This window comes from Coregonus lavaretus (assembly GCF_964263955.1).
Source record: "Coregonus lavaretus genome assembly, chromosome: 36".
Lineage (NCBI taxonomy): Eukaryota > Metazoa > Chordata > Actinopteri > Salmoniformes > Salmonidae > Coregonus > Coregonus lavaretus.
The window spans coordinates 12946005-12967373 of NC_140023.1; the positions used below are offsets into that span (position 1 = coordinate 12946005).

At 45.1% G+C, this 21369-nt stretch overlaps 1 protein-coding gene across 1 annotated transcript in view; it reads left to right on the top strand.

Moving 5' to 3' along the window:
- Positions 1 to 21369, top strand: part of LOC311110533 (regulating synaptic membrane exocytosis protein 1-like) — a gene marked incomplete at both ends in the record, with an annotated part of 44430 nt that overhangs the window by 7859 nt on the left and 15202 nt on the right. Inside the window, 24 exons of the mRNA XM_084153043.1 lie at positions 512 to 604; positions 712 to 724; positions 912 to 964; positions 1112 to 1124; positions 1244 to 1491; positions 2484 to 3211; positions 6819 to 6859; positions 7054 to 7164; positions 7298 to 7397; positions 7699 to 7822; positions 8535 to 8581; positions 9155 to 9270; positions 11020 to 11040; positions 11207 to 11337; positions 11582 to 11753; positions 14207 to 14354; positions 14831 to 14884; positions 15929 to 16100; positions 16345 to 16449; positions 16972 to 17034; positions 19282 to 19383; positions 19865 to 19942; positions 20419 to 20484; positions 20806 to 20871. Of these exons, the coding sequence (XP_084009169.1) occupies positions 512 to 604; positions 712 to 724; positions 912 to 964; positions 1112 to 1124; positions 1244 to 1491; positions 2484 to 3211; positions 6819 to 6859; positions 7054 to 7164; positions 7298 to 7397; positions 7699 to 7822; positions 8535 to 8581; positions 9155 to 9270; positions 11020 to 11040; positions 11207 to 11337; positions 11582 to 11753; positions 14207 to 14354; positions 14831 to 14884; positions 15929 to 16100; positions 16345 to 16449; positions 16972 to 17034; positions 19282 to 19383; positions 19865 to 19942; positions 20419 to 20484; positions 20806 to 20871 (2865 nt within the window). The remainder of the gene's footprint in view (positions 1 to 511; positions 605 to 711; positions 725 to 911; positions 965 to 1111; positions 1125 to 1243; positions 1492 to 2483; positions 3212 to 6818; positions 6860 to 7053; positions 7165 to 7297; positions 7398 to 7698; positions 7823 to 8534; positions 8582 to 9154; positions 9271 to 11019; positions 11041 to 11206; positions 11338 to 11581; positions 11754 to 14206; positions 14355 to 14830; positions 14885 to 15928; positions 16101 to 16344; positions 16450 to 16971; positions 17035 to 19281; positions 19384 to 19864; positions 19943 to 20418; positions 20485 to 20805; positions 20872 to 21369) is intronic.

The window sequence follows — 21369 nt, forward strand, 5'->3', positions numbered from 1 at the left end:
CCCCCCTGTCTGTTTCTAAGCCATAGTTTGTGTGTGATGCTGAACTTCACAGTTGGTCTGTCACTATTCAAATTGGCTCAGTGCTTATCATAATTGCTTGTGATAATAATAGTTACTCACTATACACAACACAATGTTGTTCTCATGTGATATTCAATACAATATGTACCACGTAAGTTGGTAACCAGCTAATGATAAAGCAACTTGGGCTTTAAGTAATAATATCCATGTAGATTATCTTGATTTTAACAAATGTATCAATTTCCTCCAGGTGATGTGGCAGGGTAATAACTGTGTTACTCTTCCTCCAGGTGATGTGGCAGGGTAATAACTGTGTTACTCTTCCTCCAGGTGATGTGGCAGGGTAATAACTGTGTTACTCTTCCTCCAGGTGATGTGGCAGGGTAATAACTGTGTTACTCTTCCTCCAGGTGATGTGGCAGGGTAATAACTGTGTTACTCTTCCTCCAGGTGATGTGGCAGGGTAATAACTGTGTTACTCTTCCTCCAGGTGCTGTGGCTGGGTAATAACTGTGTTACTCTTCCTCCAGGTGATGTGGCAGGGTAATAACTGTGTTACTCTTCCTCCAGGTGATGTGGCAGGGTAATAACTGTGTTACTCTTCCTCCAGGTGATGTGGCAGGGTAATAACTGTGTTACTCTTCCTCCAGGTGATGTGGCAGGGTAATAACTGTGTTACTCTTCCTCCAGGTGCTGTGGCTGGGTAATAACTGTGTTACTCTTCCTCCAGGTGATGTGGCAGGGTAATAACTGTGTTACTCTTCCTCCAGGTGATGTGGCAGGGTAATAACTGTGTTACTCTTCCTCCAGGTGATGTGGCAGGGTAATAACTGTGTTACTCTTCCTCCAGGTGATGTGGCAGGGTAATAACTGTGTTACTCTTCCTCCAGGTGCTGTGGCTGGGTAATAACTGTGTTACTCTTCCTCCAGGTGATGTGGCAGGGTAATAACTGTGTTACTCTTCCTCCAGGTGATGTGGCAGGGTAATAACTGTGTTACTCTTCCTCCAGGTGATGTGGCAGGGTAATAACTGTGTTACTCTTCCTCCAGGTGCTGTGGCTGGGTAATAACTGTGTTACTCTTCCTCCAGGTGCTGTGGCTGGGTAATAACAGTATAATACCCATATAATAAATCTATGTATCTGTGTTCCTCCAGGTGATGTGGCTGGGTAATAACAGTATAATACCCATATAATAAATCTATGTATCTGTGTTCCTCCAGGTGATGTGGGTGTGTAATAACTGCCGTAAGCAGCAGGAGATCCTTACTAAGCCAGGGGAGTGGTTCTCAGGTCCAGGGAAGCCAGGTCTAGGCTCAGGCATCAGTGACCCGGCCATGTGTGGCCAGAACCCCGGTGACAAGAAGCTCCGTTCCCACTCCCAAGTCCCCCTGGGGCCCCTCGACCCCAATCACCCCGGTGACCCAGGACTGGCACCCGGAATGGACCCCCGCTCACGTATCGAGCCGCCGTAAGCCCTGGCCACGAACACACAAATGGTTAACCTGTGAACCTCTACCCTGCACCTTAGAGACTGCTGCCCTATGTACATAGTCATTGAACACTGGTCACTTTAATAATGTTTACATACTGTTTTACCCACTTCATATGTACACTGAGAATACAAAACATTAAGAACAACTGCTCTTTCCATAACATAGACTAACCAGATGAATCCAGGTGAAAGCTATGTTCCCTTATTGATGTCACTTGTTAAATCCACTTCAATCAGTGTAGATGAAGGGGAGGAGACCGGTTAAAGAAGGATTTTTAATCCTTGAGACAATCGAGACATGGATTGTGTATGTGTGCCATTCAGAGGGTGAATGGGCAAGACAAAATATTTAAGTGCCTTTGAACGGGGTATGGTAGTAGGTGCCAGGCGCACCGGTTTGTGTCAAGAACTGCAACGTTGCTGGGTTTTTCACACTCAACAGTTTCCCGTGTGTATCAAGAATGGTCCACCACCCAAAGGACATGCAGCGAACTTGACACAACTGTGGGAAGCATTGGAGTCTACATGCCAGCATCCCGATGAATTGAGGCTGTTCTGAAGGGGGGGGGGTTCTTATACTCAGTGTATATACTGTATTCTAGTCAAGGCTCATCTTATATAACTACTGCTGTACACACCTTTTCTATTTACATACTGTCCGTAATGTCTATACACACCATCATATACATATAGATTTATATTCCAGACTCTGACATTGCTCGTTCTGATATTCCTTTCTTTTCATTTTTGGGATTTGTGTGTGTTAGGAATTCTGCACTGTTGGAGCTAGACACATAAGCATTTCACTGCACCTGCAATAACATCTGCAAAATGTGTATACTCGACCAATACAGTTTTATTTTATTTTATTTGAACCTACTTAAACCTTACTCTAAACTGACATACACCTCATTCGTTCCCTCTCTCTCTCTCTCTCTCTCTCTCTCTCTCTCTCCTTCACCGACCAGGAGAAAGCCGGGCGATCAGAACGTTAAAGGTCGAGGTGAGCGTCGGCCGGGTCATCCCAGACTCTACACCCAGGTGTCAGTGGACCGGGACCAGTGGGAGCGGGAGCGGAGAGATGGCCGGCGGCTGAGTAAGGGCCGCTCTCTGGAACACGACCCTGTGGGAGCGGGGGTCCCCCGATGGACAGAAGAGGGCTACCACATAGACCCCAACGCCCCCCGACATTTAGCCCAGCCCCAGCCAGGGGAGCCACTGAGGGGCAGGCACCCTCTACAGCCCCAGGGGCGAGGCAGGGGGGTTGGGATGGTGATTGGGTTTGAGAGTGTTGAGGGCATTGGGGGCCAGCCCGAGGCTATGCTGGGCCAGAGGACGGTGGTGGGGGGCATTAGGGGGCAACAGGACCTCGGCCCTCCACAGCTCCAGCCCCCAGAACTCAGGGAGCCCCCTGGGACAGGCCCGGGCCCCGGACCCTGTCAGGACCCTCTCCTGCGCCGGTCCAAACGGGAGAAGGCTGAGAGGATGCTGCGTAACGATTCGCTCAGCTCGGACCAGTCAGAGTCTTTGCGGCCGCCCCCACCACGGCCCTACAAGTCAAAACGTGGCGGTGCCGGGAAGAGACAGACATCAGTCAGCAGCTCAGAGGAAGAGGGAGGGACCACGCCGGAGTACAGCAGCTGTGAGGATGCCGAGATCGAGAGTGTCAGCGAGAGAGGTGAGAGAGATAAGAGATGTGAGAGAGGATCCAGGGTCTAGGTTTCCCATAGACACAGATCTAGGTTCAGCTTACCCTCACCAAATCTTAACCATAACCATGAAGGGACACAATGAAACACTGACTTCAGATCAGCTACTAGGGCCAGCTTCCTCCCACACTGTGAAAGAGCTTACCAATACTGTATGCATCCCACACTGCAATGAAAGAGGTCATTTGATTTGATTCGATTTGAGTGTGTGGTAAGAGTTTGCACTCTCTTGTTTAGAAGACATGCTGAGCACAATTTAAAACACAGTGCTCTCTCATTGTGTGAGAAAGTGTGTGTGTGTGTGTGTGTGTGTGTGTGTGTGTGTGTGTGTGTGTGTGTGTGTGTGTGTGTGTGTGTGTGTGCTCACCGCCCTTTTAACACACGTTGGAGGTGATTGTAAATAGAAGCGACTAGTGAGAGCTGCTCAGTCTCTCAGTCTGCTTTCTGGATTGTAACAATCCAAACTCGAGGTCGCGTTCTACTTTATTACAGGTAAGTAATCATAGGCTGTTCTTATGAGATTATTCAATGAAAGATAGTGGTATTTGACAAATTGACTCTAAATGTGGAAGCATGTTCTTGTAGTCTATATAATAATGTATAGTGTATATATAATGTAATCATTGTACTTGATCTCAGATCGTTATGTCGTGAGCAAACATGTTCAGTTAAATTATTCCATGGATATGTTTTGGCTGTTGAGTGTGTGCGTGTGTGACTGCATTGCGTGTGTGCGTGCGCTTGTGTGCGTGCACTTTTGTGTGTATGATATTCTGGCCGTGGCTTGGCCTGAGGGTTTCAGGATAGGTTGACCCTGCCCTGACCACATGTGACCCTGACTGACAGAGCTAGGACACAGACTGCAGCCCTGGAGCCATTGGAACAAACACTAGGCTCAACGCTTCTGTAACATCGTCTCAGTTATGTGACTACTAATTCTAACCATCTACTAGCTCTTTACTTCAGGTCATACCTTGTCATATCTATTTACTTTAGTTTTAACCATGCCCCTGTACCTAGCCATGTCCTAGATAATTACCTTAGCATGTCCTACAGTTCTAACTAAAGGACCAGACAGTCAGACTCTGTTATCCTGTATGTTTAGGGTACACTGAGAGTACAAAACATTAAGAACACCTGCTCTTTCCATGACATAGACTGACCAGGTGAATCCAGGTGAAAGCTATGATCCCTTATTGATGTCACTTGTTAAAACCACTTCAATCAGTGTAGATGAACGGGAGGAGACAGGTTAAAGAAGGATTTTTAAGCCTGAGTCATGGATTGTGTATGTGTGCCATTCAGAGGGTGAATGGGAAAGACAAAAGATTGAAGTGCCTTTGAACGAGGTATAGTAGTAGGAGGTGGCAGGCACACCGGTTTGTGTCAAGAACTGCAATGCTGCTAGGTTTTTCATGCTCCACAGTTTCCTGTGTGTATCAAGAATGGTCCACCACCCAAAGGAAATCCAGCCAACTTGACACAACTGTGGGAAGCATTAGAGTCAACATGGGCCAGCATCCCTGTGGAATGCTTTCGACACCTTGTAGAGTTTATGCCCCGACGAATTGAGGCTATTCTGAGGGCGAAAGGGGGGGATGGTCCTCAATATTAGGAAGGTGTTCTTAATGTTTTGTACACTCAGTGTAGATACATCACATTTTCTAGCAGAAGAAGGTAGATACACTACATGACCAAAAGTATGTGGAAACCTGCTCGTCGAACATCTCATTCCAAAATCATGGGCATTAATATAGAGTTGGACCCCCCTTTGCAGCTATAACAGCCTCCACTCTTCTGGGAAGGGTTTCCACTAGATGTTGGAACATTGCTGCGGGGACTTGCTTCCATTCAGACACAAGAGCATTAGTGAGGTCGGGCACTGATGTTGGGCGATTAGGCCTGGCTCGCAGTTGGTGTTCCAATTCATCCCAAAGGTGTTCGATGGGTTTGAGGTCAGGGCTCTGTGCAGGCTAGTCAAGTTCTTCCATACCGATATCGACAAACCATTTCTGTATGGAACTCGCTTTGTGCACGGGGGCATTGTCATGCTGAAACAGGAAAGGGTCTTCCCCTAACTGTTGCCACATAGTCGGAAGCACAGAATCGTCTAGAATGTCATTGTATGCTGTAGCGTTAAGATTTCCCTTCACTGGAACTAAGGGTTCTAGCTCGAACCATGAAAACAGCCCCAGACCATTATTCCTCCTCCACCAAACTTCACAGTTGGCACTATGCATTCGGGCAGGTAGCGTTCTCCTGGAATCCACCAAACCCAGATTCGTCCATCGGACTGCCAGATTCATCACTCCAGAGAATGTGTTTCCACTGCTCCAGATTCCAATGGTGGCAAGCTTTACACCACTCCAGCTGACTCTTGGCATTGCGCATGGTGATCTTAGGCTTGTGTGCGGCTGCTCGGCCATGGAAACCCATTTCATGAAGCTCCCGACGTCCAGTTCTTGTGCTGACGTTGCTTCCAGAGGCAGTTTGGAACTTGGTAGTGAGTGTTGCAACCGAGGACAGATTATTTTTACCCGCTACGCACTTCAGCACTCAGGCGTACCGTTCTGTGAGCTTGTGTGGCCTGCCACTTTGCGGCTGAGCCATTGTTGCTCCTAGACGTTTCCACTTCACAATAACAACACTTACAGTTGACCGGGGCAGCTCTAGCAGTGCAGAAATTTGACGAAGTGACTTGTTGGAAAGGTGGCATCCTATGACGGTGCCATGTTGAAAGTCACTGAGCTCTTCAGTAAGGCCATTCTACTGCCAATGTTTGTCTATGGAGATTGCATGGTTGTGTGCTTGATTTTATACACCTGTCAGCAACGGGTGTGGCTGAAATAGCCGAATCCACTAATTTGAAGGGGTGTCCACATACTTTTGTATACATAGTGTACTACTGTACACACAGCACTGTTAAGAATAGACTTCAGTCCACTTTAATTTAATGCCATTTGTTCCACATGCCAACCTAGATTGAAAACAGACATAGCTCTCTAACGACTAATCGATCATATGAGAGAGGAAGAGGAGATTTGTCAAAACTAGTTCTAAACATACCAGTGCAGTAGCGAGCCATGTTTCCTTTTTTAGCTCGGACCGAGGCGGGTTAAGATGCTTGAGTTGGCACAGGAGGAGTGTTCAGGCATTTAAATCATTCTGTGAGTGCATGTGCACACACTTTTAGTTTGTAGGTGCGTCACAACGTACGTAAGTACAACAGTAGTGAGGTTGTACATTGCTTTCCTTTAACTAGACTTTCTAGTGAAAGTTTGCTCAACCACCATGAAGAGCTCAACAAACATATGTCACATGTAGACTCTCTTTCTTTCCTGATCTCTAAGAGGAGTAGGTCGTCAAGGTGATTCTGGTGAAGTGAACCTAAATATTCAATAAATTCTGTCCTGCTTCTGTAAACAGATCTGGCTCAGTTGTGTATAGTGGCAGTTGAGCTGGTATGTGCTGTGTATACACCTTGTGTGTGTGTGTGTGTGTGTGTGTGTGTGTGTCTGTGTGTGTGTGTGAGTGTGAGTGTATGTCTTCTTCCGTCTCCTTCTCCTGGTTGAGTTGATCTCTTTTCTCATTTAGGGGACTGGGAGTGCTACCCGCTGGACCCCACTGTGTGGCATGTAAGTGACTGATTCTATTTTTGTATCTATTTAAGTGAGTGTGTGTGTGTTTGTGTCTGTCTATTTTTCTTTACAATGGGTGTGTGTTTATATGTAGTGTGTGTGTCAAGACAGAGACAAAGAGAGACACAGAGTAAGCGGGTATAATGTGGTTGCTCCCAGGCTGCTAGATTGAATCAGTGTGTTGTTCACAGCATCCGGTGACATGGCAACCGTCCAAAGAGGGTGACCATCTAATTGGCCGAATCACCCTGAGCAAGAGGAGCGCTATGCCCAAAGAAGCCGGAGCACTGCTGGGGCTGAAGGTCAGAGCTCACACCAGACACAATCACACTGTGGCTAGACTGTCTTTGTGCGTGTGTGTGTACGTGCGTGTCTGTGTACATGACTGTGTGTGTATGTGTGTGTTTGTGTGTGTGTGCGCATGTGTTTTCTCAGGTGGTTGGGGGAAGGGTCACAGAGGCAGGAAGACTGGGAGCCTTCATCACCGTAGTCAAGAAGGGCAGTCTGGCCGACATTGTGGGACACCTTCGAGCAGGTATGCAAAGAATGTGTGTGTGTGTGTGTGGTGTGTGTGTGTCAGTGGAGGCTGGTGGGAGGAGCTATAGGAGGACAGGCTCATTGTAATGGCTGGAATGGAATAAATGGAACGGAGTCAAACGGTTTCCATATGTTTTATGTGTTCAATACCGTTCCATGTATTCCATTCCAGCTATTACAATGAGCCCGTCCTCCTATAGCTCCTCCCACCAGCCTCCTCTGGTGTGTGTGTATGTGTGAGTACACATGTGTGTGTGTGTGTCGGTTTTGAAGAATGACAGGTCATTGTGTATTTTCAGGGGATGAGGTTCTGCAGTGGAACGGCAAGATGTTGCCAGGAGCAACCCAGAAAGAAGTTTATAATATAATTCTCAATTCCCAAGCAGAACCCCAAGTGGAACTAGTGGTGTCCCGGCCCATTGGGTAAGTCAGGAATAAGAGACTCTTACCTTTGATGAAAAGACGATGAACCCTGATAGATACTCTCTGATCAAGTCTCTGTCTGTATATTTAGCACTGGTGAGATAATGCTTAGGTTAGCCCATAGCCCAATTTAATTTATCCCTTTTCTTTCCAAATTGCACATTCATACAATTCCCCTCATGGATTTACAAGGAATGTACTGGTGTAAGGAATAGGGTGGAAACTCACTTCAAACAATTCAAACATCAATCCGATGCTTTTAACTTCTTAAGGTCGAGTGAACGAGTGCACTTTAAGGAGAAGGGGATGAAACAGAATTGGACTCAATTGAATTGGGTTTCACTGTTCACACATTCCATCCACATATATACATTTGGTTTTCATTTTGAACAGTTGTCTTTTTCTGACTTGTCTTGCTCCTTCCTAAAAAAAAATATTTATTTCCAAACACTTGCGAAGGGTGTATAAAGTCTATCAGTAAGTAAAGCTACAGTATTAGGGTCCCCTCCCCTTTCCAACCCAAATTACCCAAGCATCCCCCCCACAAGGTTGTACATTTTGTTTTATATTGACCCTACTCTTCCCTTCTGTTTTTACCTACCAATATGTTACAGTCAAAGCAACGCTTAACAATGGTGTCTGTGGACTTGTGTTATACTGTCCTGTCAGATGTTAGGGTGACTGACCGTTATGTCTCTTTGGTTGATTCCAGTGATATCCCAAGAATCCCAGACACATCCCACCCTCCATTAGAATCTAGTAGGTATCTCCTCTGGTCTCTCTCACTCTCTCTCTCCTCTTCCTGTCTGTCTGTCTGTCTGTCTGTCTGTCTGTCTGTCTGTCTGTCTGTCTGTCTGTCTGTCTGTCTGTCTGTCTGTCTGTCTGTCTGTCTGTCTGTCTGTCTGTCTGTCTGTCTGTCTGTCTGTCTGTCTGTCTGTCTGTCTGTCTGTCTGTCTGTCTGTCTGTCTGTCTGTCTGTCTGTCTGTCTGTCTGTCTGTCTGTCTGTCTGTCTGTCTGTCTGTCTGTCTGTCTGTCTGTCTGTCTGTCTGTCTGTCTGTCTGTCTGTCTGTCTGTCTGTCTGTCTGTCTGTCTGTCTGTCTGTCTGTCTGTCTGTCTGTCTGTCTGTCTGTCTGTCTGTCTGTCTGTCTGTCTGTCTGTCTGTCTGTCTGTCTGTCTGTCTGTCTGTCTGTCTGTCTGTCTGTCTGTCTGTCTGTCTGTCTGTGTCTGTCTCTCTCTCTCTCTGCTACACTGTATCTCTCTCTATCTTTTCAAACCTAGTTGTTAGGGGTTTAACTGGGCGAGATGCGTCTTGTCATATTTCTGCCCTCACAGCAGGTTCCAGTTCATTTGAGTCCCAGAAGATGGAGCGGCCATCTATATCAGTCATGTCCCCCACCAGCCCCAGTACACTTAGAGACAACCCACAGCTAATGCCTGGAAAGCTTGCAGTGAGTATACACCAACAGCTGTGTGTGTGTGTGTGTGTGTGTGTGTGTGTGTGTGTGTGTACACACTCAAACATTTGGGATTATTATGTACAGTTGAAGATGGAAGTTTACATACACCATAGCCAAATACATTTAAACTCAGTTTTTCACAATTCCTGACATTTAATCCTAGTAAAAATTCCCTGTCTTAGGTCAGTTAGGATCACCACTTTATTTTAAGAATGTGAAATGTCAGAATAATAGTAGAGAGAATGATTTATTTCAGCTTTTATTTCTTTCATCACATTCCCAGTGGGTCAGAACTTTACATACACTCAATTAGTATTTGAAAGCATTGCCTTTAAATTGTTTAACTTGGGTCAAACATTTCGGGTAGCCTTCCACAAGCTTCCCACAATAAGTTGGGTGAATTTTGGCCCATTCCTCCTGACAGAGCTGGTGTTACTGAGTCGGGTTTGTAGGACTCCTTGCTCGCACATGCTTTTTCAGTTCTGCCCACACATTTTCTATAGGATTGAGGTCAGGGCATTGTGATGGCCACTCCAATACCTTGACTTTGTTGTCCTTAAGCCATTTTACCACAACTTTGGAAGTATGCTTGGGGTCATTGTCCATTTGGAAGACCCATTTGCGACCAACCTTTAACTTCCTGACTGATGTCTTGAGATGTTGCTTCAATATATCCACATAATTTTCCTTCCTCATGATGCCATCTATTTTGTGAAGTGCACCAGTCCCTCCTGCAGCAAAGCACCCCCACAGCATGATGCTGCCACCCCCATGCTTCACAGTTGGGATGGTGTTCTTCGGCTTGCAAGAGTCCCCCTTTTTCCTCCAAACATAACGATGGTCATTATGGCCAAACAGTTCTATTTTTGTTTCATCAGACCAGAGGACATTTCTCCAAAAAGTACGATCTTTGGCCCCATGAGCAGTTGCAAACCGTAGTCTGGCTTTTTTATGGCGGTTTTGGAGCAGTGGCTTCTTCCTTGCTGAGCGGCCTTTCATGTTATGTCGATATAGGACTCGTTTTACTGTGGATATAGATACTTTTGTACCAGTTTCCTCCAGCATCTTCACAAGGTCCTTTGCTGCTGTTCTGGGATTGATTTGCACTTTTCGCACCAAAGTACGTTCATCTCTAGGAGACAGAACGTGTCTCCTTCCTGAGTGGTATGACGGCTGCGTGGTCCCATGGTGCTTCTACTTGCGTACTATTGTTTGGACAGATGAACCTGGTACCTTCAGGCGTTTGGAAATTGCTCCCAAGGATGAACCAGACTTGTGGAGGTCTACAATTGTTTTTCTGAGGTCTTGGCTGATTTCTTTTGATTTTCCCATGATGTCAAGCAAAGAGGCACTGGGTTTGAAGGTAGGCCTTGAAATACATCCACAGGTACACCTCCAATTGACTCAAATGATGTCAATTAGCCTATCAGAAGCTTCTAACGCCATGACATCATTTTCTGGAATTTTCCAAGCTGTTTAAAGGCACAGTCAACTTAGTGTATGTAAACTTCTGACACTCTGGAATTGTGATACAGTGAATTATAAGTGAAATAATCTGTCTGTAAACAATTGTTGGAAAAATTACTTAACAAGAAATGTGTTTTAAGGACTCCAACTTTAGTGTATGTACATTTCCGACTTCAACTGTATTTGTATGTGATAGTAATCTGGCTCATGGTGATCATTTCCATTGTTTGTGTGTGTGTATGTTTGTGTGTGTGTTTGTGTGTGTGTTTTCAGGTACTGCCCGGACAACTTTCAGTGAGTCCATACCAAAGGATTGTCATGTATTATGTCATGTATCATCAGTGCAGATATTTGGGTTGTGTTATAATTGTATATGGTCTGTAGCCTACATCATACCATTTAAGATGGTACGTTGGCTCCTACTGATCATGTATGTGCGTGTATCTGTGTGTGTGTGCAGGTCAAGCTGTGGTATGATAAGGTGGGACACCAGCTGATTGTGAACGTGGTACAGGCCACAGAACTACCTCCCCGGCCGGACGGGCGACCCAGAAACCCCTACGTCAAAATGTACTTCCTGCCAGACCGAAGGTACGTTAACAGGGTATATCACTGACAAAAATTCACATAGAAGAGTATGTAGACAGGAAGAAACCAACAAATATGTTAACTCATCTGTGTGTGTGTGTGTGTGTGTGTATGTGTGTGTATATTTGTTCTGCATTCTTGAGGGAGCTTGCAAGTAAGCATTTCGCTGCACCGTTTATACCTGCTGTAAACTGTGTATGTGACAAATAAATGTTCATTTGATTTGATTTGGTGTGTGTGTGCACAGCGATAAGAGCAAGCGGAGGACTAAGACAGTGAAGAAGAGTGAAGAGCCAAAGTGGAACCAGACGTTTGTGTACTCCCACGTCCACCGCAGAGACTTCCGCCAACACATGCTGGAGCTGACCATGTGGGACCAGCCTCGCCTACCTGACGAGGATAGCATGTTCATGGGAGAGGTACACACACACACACACACACACACACACACACACACACACACACACACACACACACACACACACACACACACACACAGGAATCAAATCAAATTGTGTTGGTCACATACACATATTTAGCAGATGTTATTGCGGGTGTAGCAAAATGCTTGTGTTCCTAGCTCAAACAGTGCAGTAATATCTAACAATTCACAACAATACACACAAATCTAAAAGTAAAAGAATGGAATTAAATATTAGGATGAGCAATGTCAAAATGGCATTGACTAAAATACAGTAGAATACAGTATATACAGTGCATTCAGAAAATATTCAGACCCCTTGACTTTTTCCACATTTTGTTACGTTACAGCCTTATTCTAAAATGGATTAAATCCTTTTTTTTCCCTTCATCAAGCTACACACAATACCCCATAATGACAAAGCAAAAACAGGTTTTTAGACATCTTTGCAAATGTATAAATAAAAATAAACTGAAATATCACATTTACATAAGTATTCAGATCCTTTACTCAGTACTTTGTTGAAGCACCTTTGGCAGCGATTATAGCCTAGAGTCTTCTTGGGTATGACGCTGCAAGCTTGGCACACCTGTATTTGGGGAGTTTCTCCCATTCTTCTCTGCAGATCCTCTCAAGCTCTGTCAGGTTGGATGGGGAGCGTCGCTGCACAGCTATTTTCAGGTCTCTCCAGAGATGTTCGATCGGGTTCAAGTCTGGGCTCTGGCTGGGCCACTCAAGGACATTCAGAGTCTTGTCCCGAAGCCACTCCTGCATTGTCTTGGCTGTGTGCTTAGGGTCATTGTCCTGTTGGAAGATGAACCTTCGCCCCAGTCTGAGGTCCTGAGTGCTCTGGAGCAGGTTTTCATCAAGGATCTCTCTGTACTTTGCTCTGTTCATCTTTCCCTCGATCCTGACTAGTCTCCCAGTCCCTTCCGCTGAAAAACATCCCCACAGCATGATGCTGCCACCACCATGCTTCACCGTAGAGATGGTGCCAGGTTTCCTCCAGACGTGACGCTTGGCATTCAGGCCAAAGAGTTCAATCTTGGTTTCATCAGACCAGAGAATCTTGTTTCTCATGGTCTGAGAGTATTTAGTTGCCTTTTGGCAAACTCCAAGCGGGCTGTCATGTGCCTTTCACTTAGGAGTGGCTTCCGTCTGGCCACTATCATAAAGGCTTGATTGGTGGAGTGCTGCAGAGATGGTTGTTCTTCTAGAAGGTTCTCCCATCTCCACAGATGAACTCTGGAGCTCTGTCAGAGTGACCATCGGGTTCTTGGTCACCTCCCTGACCAAGGCCCTTCTTCCCCGATTGCTCAGTTTGGCTGGACGGCCAGCTCTAGGAAGAGTCTTGGTGGTTCCAAACTTATTGCATTTAAGAATGATGGAGGCCACTGTGTTCTTGGGGACCTTCAATGCTGCAGAAATGTTTTGGGACCTTTCCCCAGATCTGTGCCTTGACACAATCTTGTGTCAGAGCTCTACGGATAATTCCTTCAACCTCATGGCTTGGCATTTGCTCTGACATGCACTGTCAACTGTGGGACCTTATATAGACAGGTGTGTGCCTTTCCAAATCATGTCCAATCAATTGAATTTACCACAGGTGGACTCCAATCAAGTTATAGAAACATCTCAAGGATGATCAATGGTAATAGGATGCATTTGAGCTAGATTTCGAGTCTCATAGCAAAGGGTCTGAATTCTTATGTAAATAAGGTATTTCTGTTTTTTATTTTTAATACATTTGCAAAACATTCTAAAAACCTGTTTCACTTTGTCATTATGGGGTACAGTGTATAGACTGATGAGGAAAAACATTAATTTAATCAATTTTAGAATAAGGCTGTAACGTAACAAAATGTGGATAAAGTCAAGGGGTCTGAATACTTTCCGAATGCACTGTACATATGAAATGTGTAAAGCAGTATGTAAACATTATTAAAGTGACTAGTGTTCCATTATTAAAGTGACCAGTGATTCCATGTCTATGTACATAGGGCAGCAGACTCTAAGGTGCAGGGTTGAGTAACCGGGTGGTAGCCAGCTAGTGATGGCTATTTAACAGTCTGATGGCCTTGAGATAGAAGCTGTTTTTCAGTCTCTCGTCCCAGCTTTGATGCACCTGTACTGACCTCACCTTCTGGATGATAGCGGGGTGAACAGGCAGTGGCTCGGGTGGTTGATGTCCTTGATGATCGTTTTGGCCTTCCTGTGACATCGGGTGCTGTAGATGTCCTGGAGGGCAGGCAGTGTGCCCCCGGTGATGCGTTCGGCAGACAGCACCACCCTCTGGAGAACCCTGCGGTTGCGGGCGGTGCAGTTGCCGTACCAGGCGGTGATACAGCCCGACAGGATGCTTTCAATTGTGCATTTAGGAGTGGATGAATTGCTGTCATTGGCCTTGTGTTTAACTGATTGAGCTTGTTTATATGGGTTACATATGTCTAGATCTTAATAGAGCTGGAGACAGCCCCGTTAGATGACAAGCCTCACTGGTACAAGCTGCAGACCCACGACATGTCGTCTATCCCCCTGCCCCGGCCATCCCCTTACATGCCCCGCAGAAACACAGACACACCCAGCAAGAAGCTGCAGCGTAAGTCACAGACGGGTGCATGTGCGATGTGTGTTCACAATATATTTGTTTGTATTCTATGTGGTCTGCTTACCCTATTGTGTGTTAGTTGTGTTAGTTGTGTGTATGCGTAATGTGTGTGTGTGTGAGTAATGTGTGTGTGTTTGAGATATTACTGTATGTATGTGAATGTGGTTTGTGCATGTGTGTGTGTCACAGGAGGATGGTATAGGCACCTTAATTGGGGAGGACGGGCTCGTGGTAATGGCTGGAGCGGAATGGTTTCAATGTGTTTGATGCCATTTCATTTGCTCCGTTCTGGCCATTATTATGAGCCGTCCTCCCCTCAGCATCCTCCTGTGTGTGTGTGTGTGTGTGTGTGTGTGTGTGTGCGTGCGTGTGTGTGTGTCGGCATGCATGTCTATATCAATGTGGTCTGCTTACCCCATTCCTCCTGTATGTGCCTGTGTTTTTCATGTGTGTCCACCATTGTGCAGGTTCTCAGCGTGTTAAAGAGCCTGAGTACGATGACACTGGACCTATGTCTAAAGGTGGGTGGGACCATGGGCATGCTGTCTTCTTACTGAGAGAGACATTCCATCGACATTCTACAACTTAATATGTGGTTCTGTTGTCGTCAGAACACTGGGCCTCAGAAAACTACCCTGCTGTGTTTGTGTGTGTGTGTGCGTGTGTGTGTGTCTGTGTGTGTGTGTGTGTGTATGCTTGCATGCGTGCATATGTGTGTGTTTGAAAGAGAGAGAGAAAAAGGAGAGAGAGAGAGAGAAAAAGGAGAGAGCGAGAGAAAAGGAGAGATAGAGAAATAGAGAAAGAAATTGATACATCCACTTTCAAACTGCTAACCTTTCATAATCTTTCTTGTCCGTGCATGGTAGAAAACCACACTGTAGATGGAAGGTATAACTTGCTTTCTTTTCCCAACATAAACACACCCACTGTCAGCTTTAATGAAGTATTCCTCTCCTTTAGAAATAATTTTTTAAAAAACTCACATGGACATTCAGAAAATGGTCAATTACTTGTGCAGTGTGATTGCAGTGTGATTGCAGTGTGATTGCAGTGTGATTGCAGTGTGATTTTTTTCTGTTTCGGCATCAGGCAGTTCTTTATTTCTTTATTCAATCAAAGGTCACGGTAGGAGGTTGTTTGTTAAAGCAGGGACAGTGGGTATCCTTGAGTTCATCCGGCATGAGTAGTTTGTATTAGTATTGTCATAGATCTGAGGCCTGCAATTGGCAGGTTGGCATATATTGTCATAACTCTTGCTCTGTAGGCAGTTCTGCGGAGTGGTCGCTAGCTGGCAAGCCACAAAGTCATAAAATCTGATTTTAAACTCAACCCTAACCTTAAATGAAGACCAAAAAGCAAAAAAAAAAAATCATACATTTTTACGATATAGCCAATTTTGACTTTGCAGCTGGCCCATCTAGCAAAAATCGCTCGGTTCTGCCTCCAGGGCAAGATTCATGACAATAAACGTCAACCTGCTTGCAATTGTGCCAGTTTGGGACAATATGTTGTATGTATGTTTTCTTTTATGAACACAGCTTCTCTCCCCCTGCGGGTGTGTGTAGCTGCCGAGAGGGGCTCGCGGGAGAGGGGGAGGGAGCAGAAAGATCCCCACGCCGCCACTCTGGAGGTGCCGGAGCAGAAGAGGACACCCCAGCATCGCTCTCGATCTGTCTCTCCTCACAGAGAGGAACAGGGCAGGGGGCGATCACGACCCGCCAACGTCCCCACACAGAGGTGAGAGGAGAAGAGAAGGGGTGTTGATGAAGAAAGAGGGGGAGGAGAAAACTTGAAGGACAACTTCATGTTTTGGCTTTCTTGACCCAGAACAAGTAGTGCTGCCAATATTGCTCTTACTGTCACTGCCAACACAGCCAACTTGGGCAGTGTTACCACAGCTAAAAGCCTCCCCCCCCCCTTCTCTCTTTCCAACTCTCTCCCTCTCCCATATCTCCATATCCTTCTCACCCCTCTGTGTCAGGAGTTTGGATGATGAGATCCACCATAGTAGGAGGTCTCGTTCTCCCACCCACTACTATGACTCTACCAGAGGACACTACCAGGAGCAGGACTATGTAGATGACAGGTGTGTGTGTGTGTGTGTTGTGTTTGTGTGTCGGTGTGCGTGTGTGTGTACAATCAGGTGGCCATGGATTCCCTCTCCCTGTCGTCTCTTTTAGTTCAGAAAGTACCTTCGGTTTTATTTCTTCCTTTGTCTTCTTCTCTCTGGCTTTCTGTAATTCAGCACAATGAATTGTGAGGATTATGTTTGGATATGGCTGGCCACTTGTTTATTTGGTCTCTGTTGTTTGTTGATTCAGACTCAGAACGATTAAGTTATTGCCATGAGACAAGAGTTGCTGTCATCGGAGTAGGTAGAAGTTGCCCCTAACCACTGATACAGGGTCAGATTTGTTCATCCCCTGTAATGGTTAGGGTTAGGAAATGGGGTAGAATCATCTGATCCTAGATGTGTGGTTAGGGGTAACTTCTACCTGTCCCATTGTTCTCCGCTGGCTCAGCTTTGTATCTATGTTCTTTCTCTGTCCTCCGGTTTGGCTTCGTTGTTTATTTCCTCATGTGTCATCCATCCCCATGGTAACTACAGTGAGGTCATCATGATCCACCAGTCAATGCGAGGCAAAAGTGCAGAATGCCTACACACTAAAAGGTAAACAGGTGTCATCACGTTTTATTTTATATTTTAATATTATTATTATTATTAGTAGCAGTAGTAGTAGTAGTAGTAGTATTGGGTATGATCATCATCCTCATTCGCACTAGCCTTATCAACCTTTATCCTAAGCACATCATGGTTGAGTGGTTCTTCTCTTAAATGTTTAGCCTTTTATATACATTAATATTGGAGCTGCATAAAGATGTATGTAGATTTCTTAGATGACTTCACCCGATCTGCTAAATGCATCTTATTCTGTCATAATGTGTGTGAGAGAGTGATGGACATTTCAGTGTGTCCATCCTATCCCATGTGACAGTGATGCAACACACGCCCACACAGACGTCAACACTGGGACTGTCCACTACTGACCGCACAAAGCCTCTGTTGACCCTGGCCAATGCCTGAGGGGCTTCTAGTTATTCAGAGTTAGCATCATGTAGCTATACTGGTCCATTCACGGTTGTAATAATGTTCATCCAACATTAGAGGCCACTTTAGTTCAGTGCATTACTGGATGGCAGGTAGTCTAGCATTTAAGAGCATTGGGCCAGTAACCCAAAGGTTGCTGGTTTGGAACCGACTAGGTGAAACATTTGTCGATGTGCCCTTGAGCAGGGCACTTAACCCTAATCGCTGCTGTAAGTCACTCTGGATAAGAGCATCTGTAAAAATGTAAAATTACTAGATCCAATATATTGGACAAAGGTGCAATACTGGCCCAGTGAGCCCACCCACATAGGTAAGTAGTAAAGTATGGCTGGTAGAGGCTGGTAAAGCCTGGCATACATGCTTCCACTCGCCTGGCATGCTGCTCTCCTGTCTTTCTTTAGCAGTATTTTAGGAATTATGTTTCCATTCTGTTAATCCATCATCCTCTTCCCTGTTTTCTATCTCTGTCTCCTGCATGCACACATCACATGACTCACCCCCAGGGAATCTTCTAGACAAAGTAACGCACTCCCCCCTAAGATGCCCCTCTTAGTCAATGGCATCCACAAGGACATTTACAGGTACGTGGAAGAAGAGAGAAAGGTTGTGTTGGAAAGTGGCTCCTCTCCCAACTTTGTACCGCCGTCAGTGTCGTTTTATGTTCAAGAGCTAATGTCACTTGAGTTGACCTCGTATAACTACATCATATGTACCAGACTGTATCCTGGTCTTACTGATTATTTTTTGGGATGAATTCCATCAATTGACTTGGAGCAAGTATTGCAAGTAGTCCAGTTTGTGCTCCAAAAACAGTTATCTTGCCCATGTGAGTATTGTCCATAGTTGTAGGCTACCACACAAATCCTTTCCCACTCTTGGCCTCTGTTTGTTTGATGTGAAGTTGTTTTTTGTTGTCTTTTTATTGCATGCTTACATTTTTGGGGGTTTTCTCATTGTCTTGAGTGAAGTTCCACGCTGCCTGCATGTCTAAAGACTAGGTCAATGGTGCGCTCCAGTGTTGTCACGGCAATGCGCAGCTCTTTGACACAACGAGTTCTCAGGTTTACAGACGAGATCACCATTAGGTAAGACACACACACCTTCAGCCCTCAATGACCTCCTCATACCATGTTCAAGAACTCTTCTGACAACCGGAGAACAGGTCTCCATGACAACCTGACTATCTCACTACCTGACAATGTCTTCAGTGTTGGGGAAGCTACTCTGAAAATATAGTTTACCAAGCTACCAATTACTTCTCACTGGAAGAAGTTAAGCTACACTAAAGCTACCCTTAAGAAAAATATAGTTTACTTAACTACAGTTACTATGAAAAAGTAGTTAATTATGAAAAATTATCATATCTAAATCTGAAATGTCATGGACTACAAACTATGTTTCAACTGAGAATTAGGCAGGTCTGATGCTGAAAAAAAAAAGGAAATTCTTATCTACCACCCATATTTGATTTGATTTTTGCAAAGAAAAGTTTACTTCCAGTAGTTAGCTACACCACTACATGGCAAAAAAGTTATTAACTACTGAAAACACTACCAAGATTTGAATTTAGTTCAACTACTACCGCGCTACTGAAAATGTAGTTAAATTACTAGTTGTAATACATGTAGTTCAGTACTCCCCAACACTGAATGACTTGTATTGACTCCAATCAATCACCTAATCACTCAAAACAACGTTCAGACTAGCATGTCCTTTATGATTTAGGTATCTAACATTTCTTTCTTTTTCATTTTCCTCTCCTCTCCTCTCCTCTCCTCTCCTGCATTGGATGGCATGTTATTGGGCTAGTGATCTACATACCTCTCTGGACAGGGTTAGGACTAGGAGCGCTAGCACCAACTGTCTGAACCCAGAAAGGAACCATAGTGTTCCTTCACCAGAGCCCCAAAGGTACCAGCCCACTGACCTGTACACTGCCTGCATCCAGCCTCAGACACTCTACCACCTGTGTGTGTGTGTGTGTGTGTGTGTGTGTGTGTGTGTGTGTGTGTGTGTGTGTGTGTGTGTGTGTGTGTGTGTTTGTTGAGGAGGGTGTGGTGGATGTAGTTTTAAATGCACGCTTAAGGTTTGTGCAGAAGGATTGGTATAGTGCTAGTGCAAAGTATTGCGGTGTCTGAAATAATCCATTCTCTTTGTATAGTCTGGTGGAGTGAGTGTTTGTACATAGCTACTTTGTGAGATGCCTTAAAGGGAGGGTCCTTTTTTGTGGGATTAGTCTGAAATGATGTGTGCATTTTTGTGGTAACAGCCTTAAACTGAGACTCAGAGATATGATAGACCCATGAACTCGATACATCCCCAAATGAGAGTGCAGGTGATCCATGATGCATTTGTTTCTCTGTGTGTCCACCGGGGGTGCTGCGGGTCACAGCTGCTCCCAGTCTCTGCCCCGCAGACGCCCCGCCAGCCCCAGGATTCTAATCCAACACGCCTCCCCAGAAGACGACAGGTACCCCTTCCCCACCGCCACAATCCCCCCTGTTTTCAGCTGAACCCAACCCCACGCCTGTACTAAACCCAAATGCAAACACTAATAATTAGCTCACTTCTAACCCTAAACGTATCGCAATTGATCATTTTGCTCTATGGGACTATGCACAGGGTCTTTTGGCATAGTATCTGGTGGATCCAGATTGTGTTCTAGCATTCTAGCAGCCTCTATCTTCTCCTTAAGAATCGCTGAGCTATTTTTTCTTTTTTAGTCTATGAATTTATAAGGATTTCAGAAGCTTTTGTCTGTCTACTGCATTGCCAACCGAGCTTTTATCATTATCGCTAATGTGTGTCTTTCATATTCATAACAGATTCAATGTAATTCAGGATTAAAGTTGAGTTTATATCTATGTAAGTGGTGTGTGTGGTGTGTGTGTGTGTGTCTGTTTGTGTGTGTTTCTCATCACCCTCATGTTTGTGGTGTGTATGAAGCCAATGGATGATGGAGCCTCTAGTTCCTAGACAGGAGACAGTTAACCACCTCAGTGCAAAGAAGAGGTACACACACACACACACACACACACACACACACACACACACACACAGTACTTGTTCAATGAATGCATTAGTGTGTGATGCTTCTTCATGATCATTGTTCCATACTCCATATTCCATTGTTGTGTATTGACAACTTCATCAAATCCATCGCTTAACTGGCTTGTCTTCTGTAGAGCATATGGCTATACGATTCATTACAAATAGAAAAGCAGACTTCTCTCACTTACTCCAGCTGTTTACCCCTGTCCCATACTCTCTCCATTCATTTATTCATCCCTCCATCCGTTTCTTTCTGTTTTCCACTCATCTCCCATCTCCCAGGCAAACTCGGACCCTGGACTCATCCACCTGTCACACTCTGGGCAAGAAGCTCCCTGACCATGACAGGTAAGGGGGCCAACCATAACATATACCCTGATTTTAGTTTTTCAACATCATCACTTCCGGCCCAATCCTCAAACTTTCAGAAAATCTCCCATTCACATCAGTACAGAATTGAAATGAAAGTTTGAGTCGAGCATGTGAATCTCATTGCGAGATTCATCCTGCCATCATAATCTGTCCCCTCCCACAAATTCCCAGACTAGGATGAAGTTCCCCTTAGACACTGATCTAAGATCAGTTTTCCCCCATAATAATTGAGGTTAGGATTTGTTTGGGGTAAACTGATCCTAAATCTGTACCAAATGGTGAGTTTTAACTCTAGTGGGGGTCCCCCTCTTTTCTGTTCACCAGTTCATCCACATGACCACAATTTTAAACGTTAATTTTGGAATAATCTATCAGATTAAGTCACCTACACATGTACTGTCCTGGGCTGCAGTGCAGTACAGTGGTTACCATGGGGATGCTAACATAAGCATGATAGCATGGGTCAGGATTCAC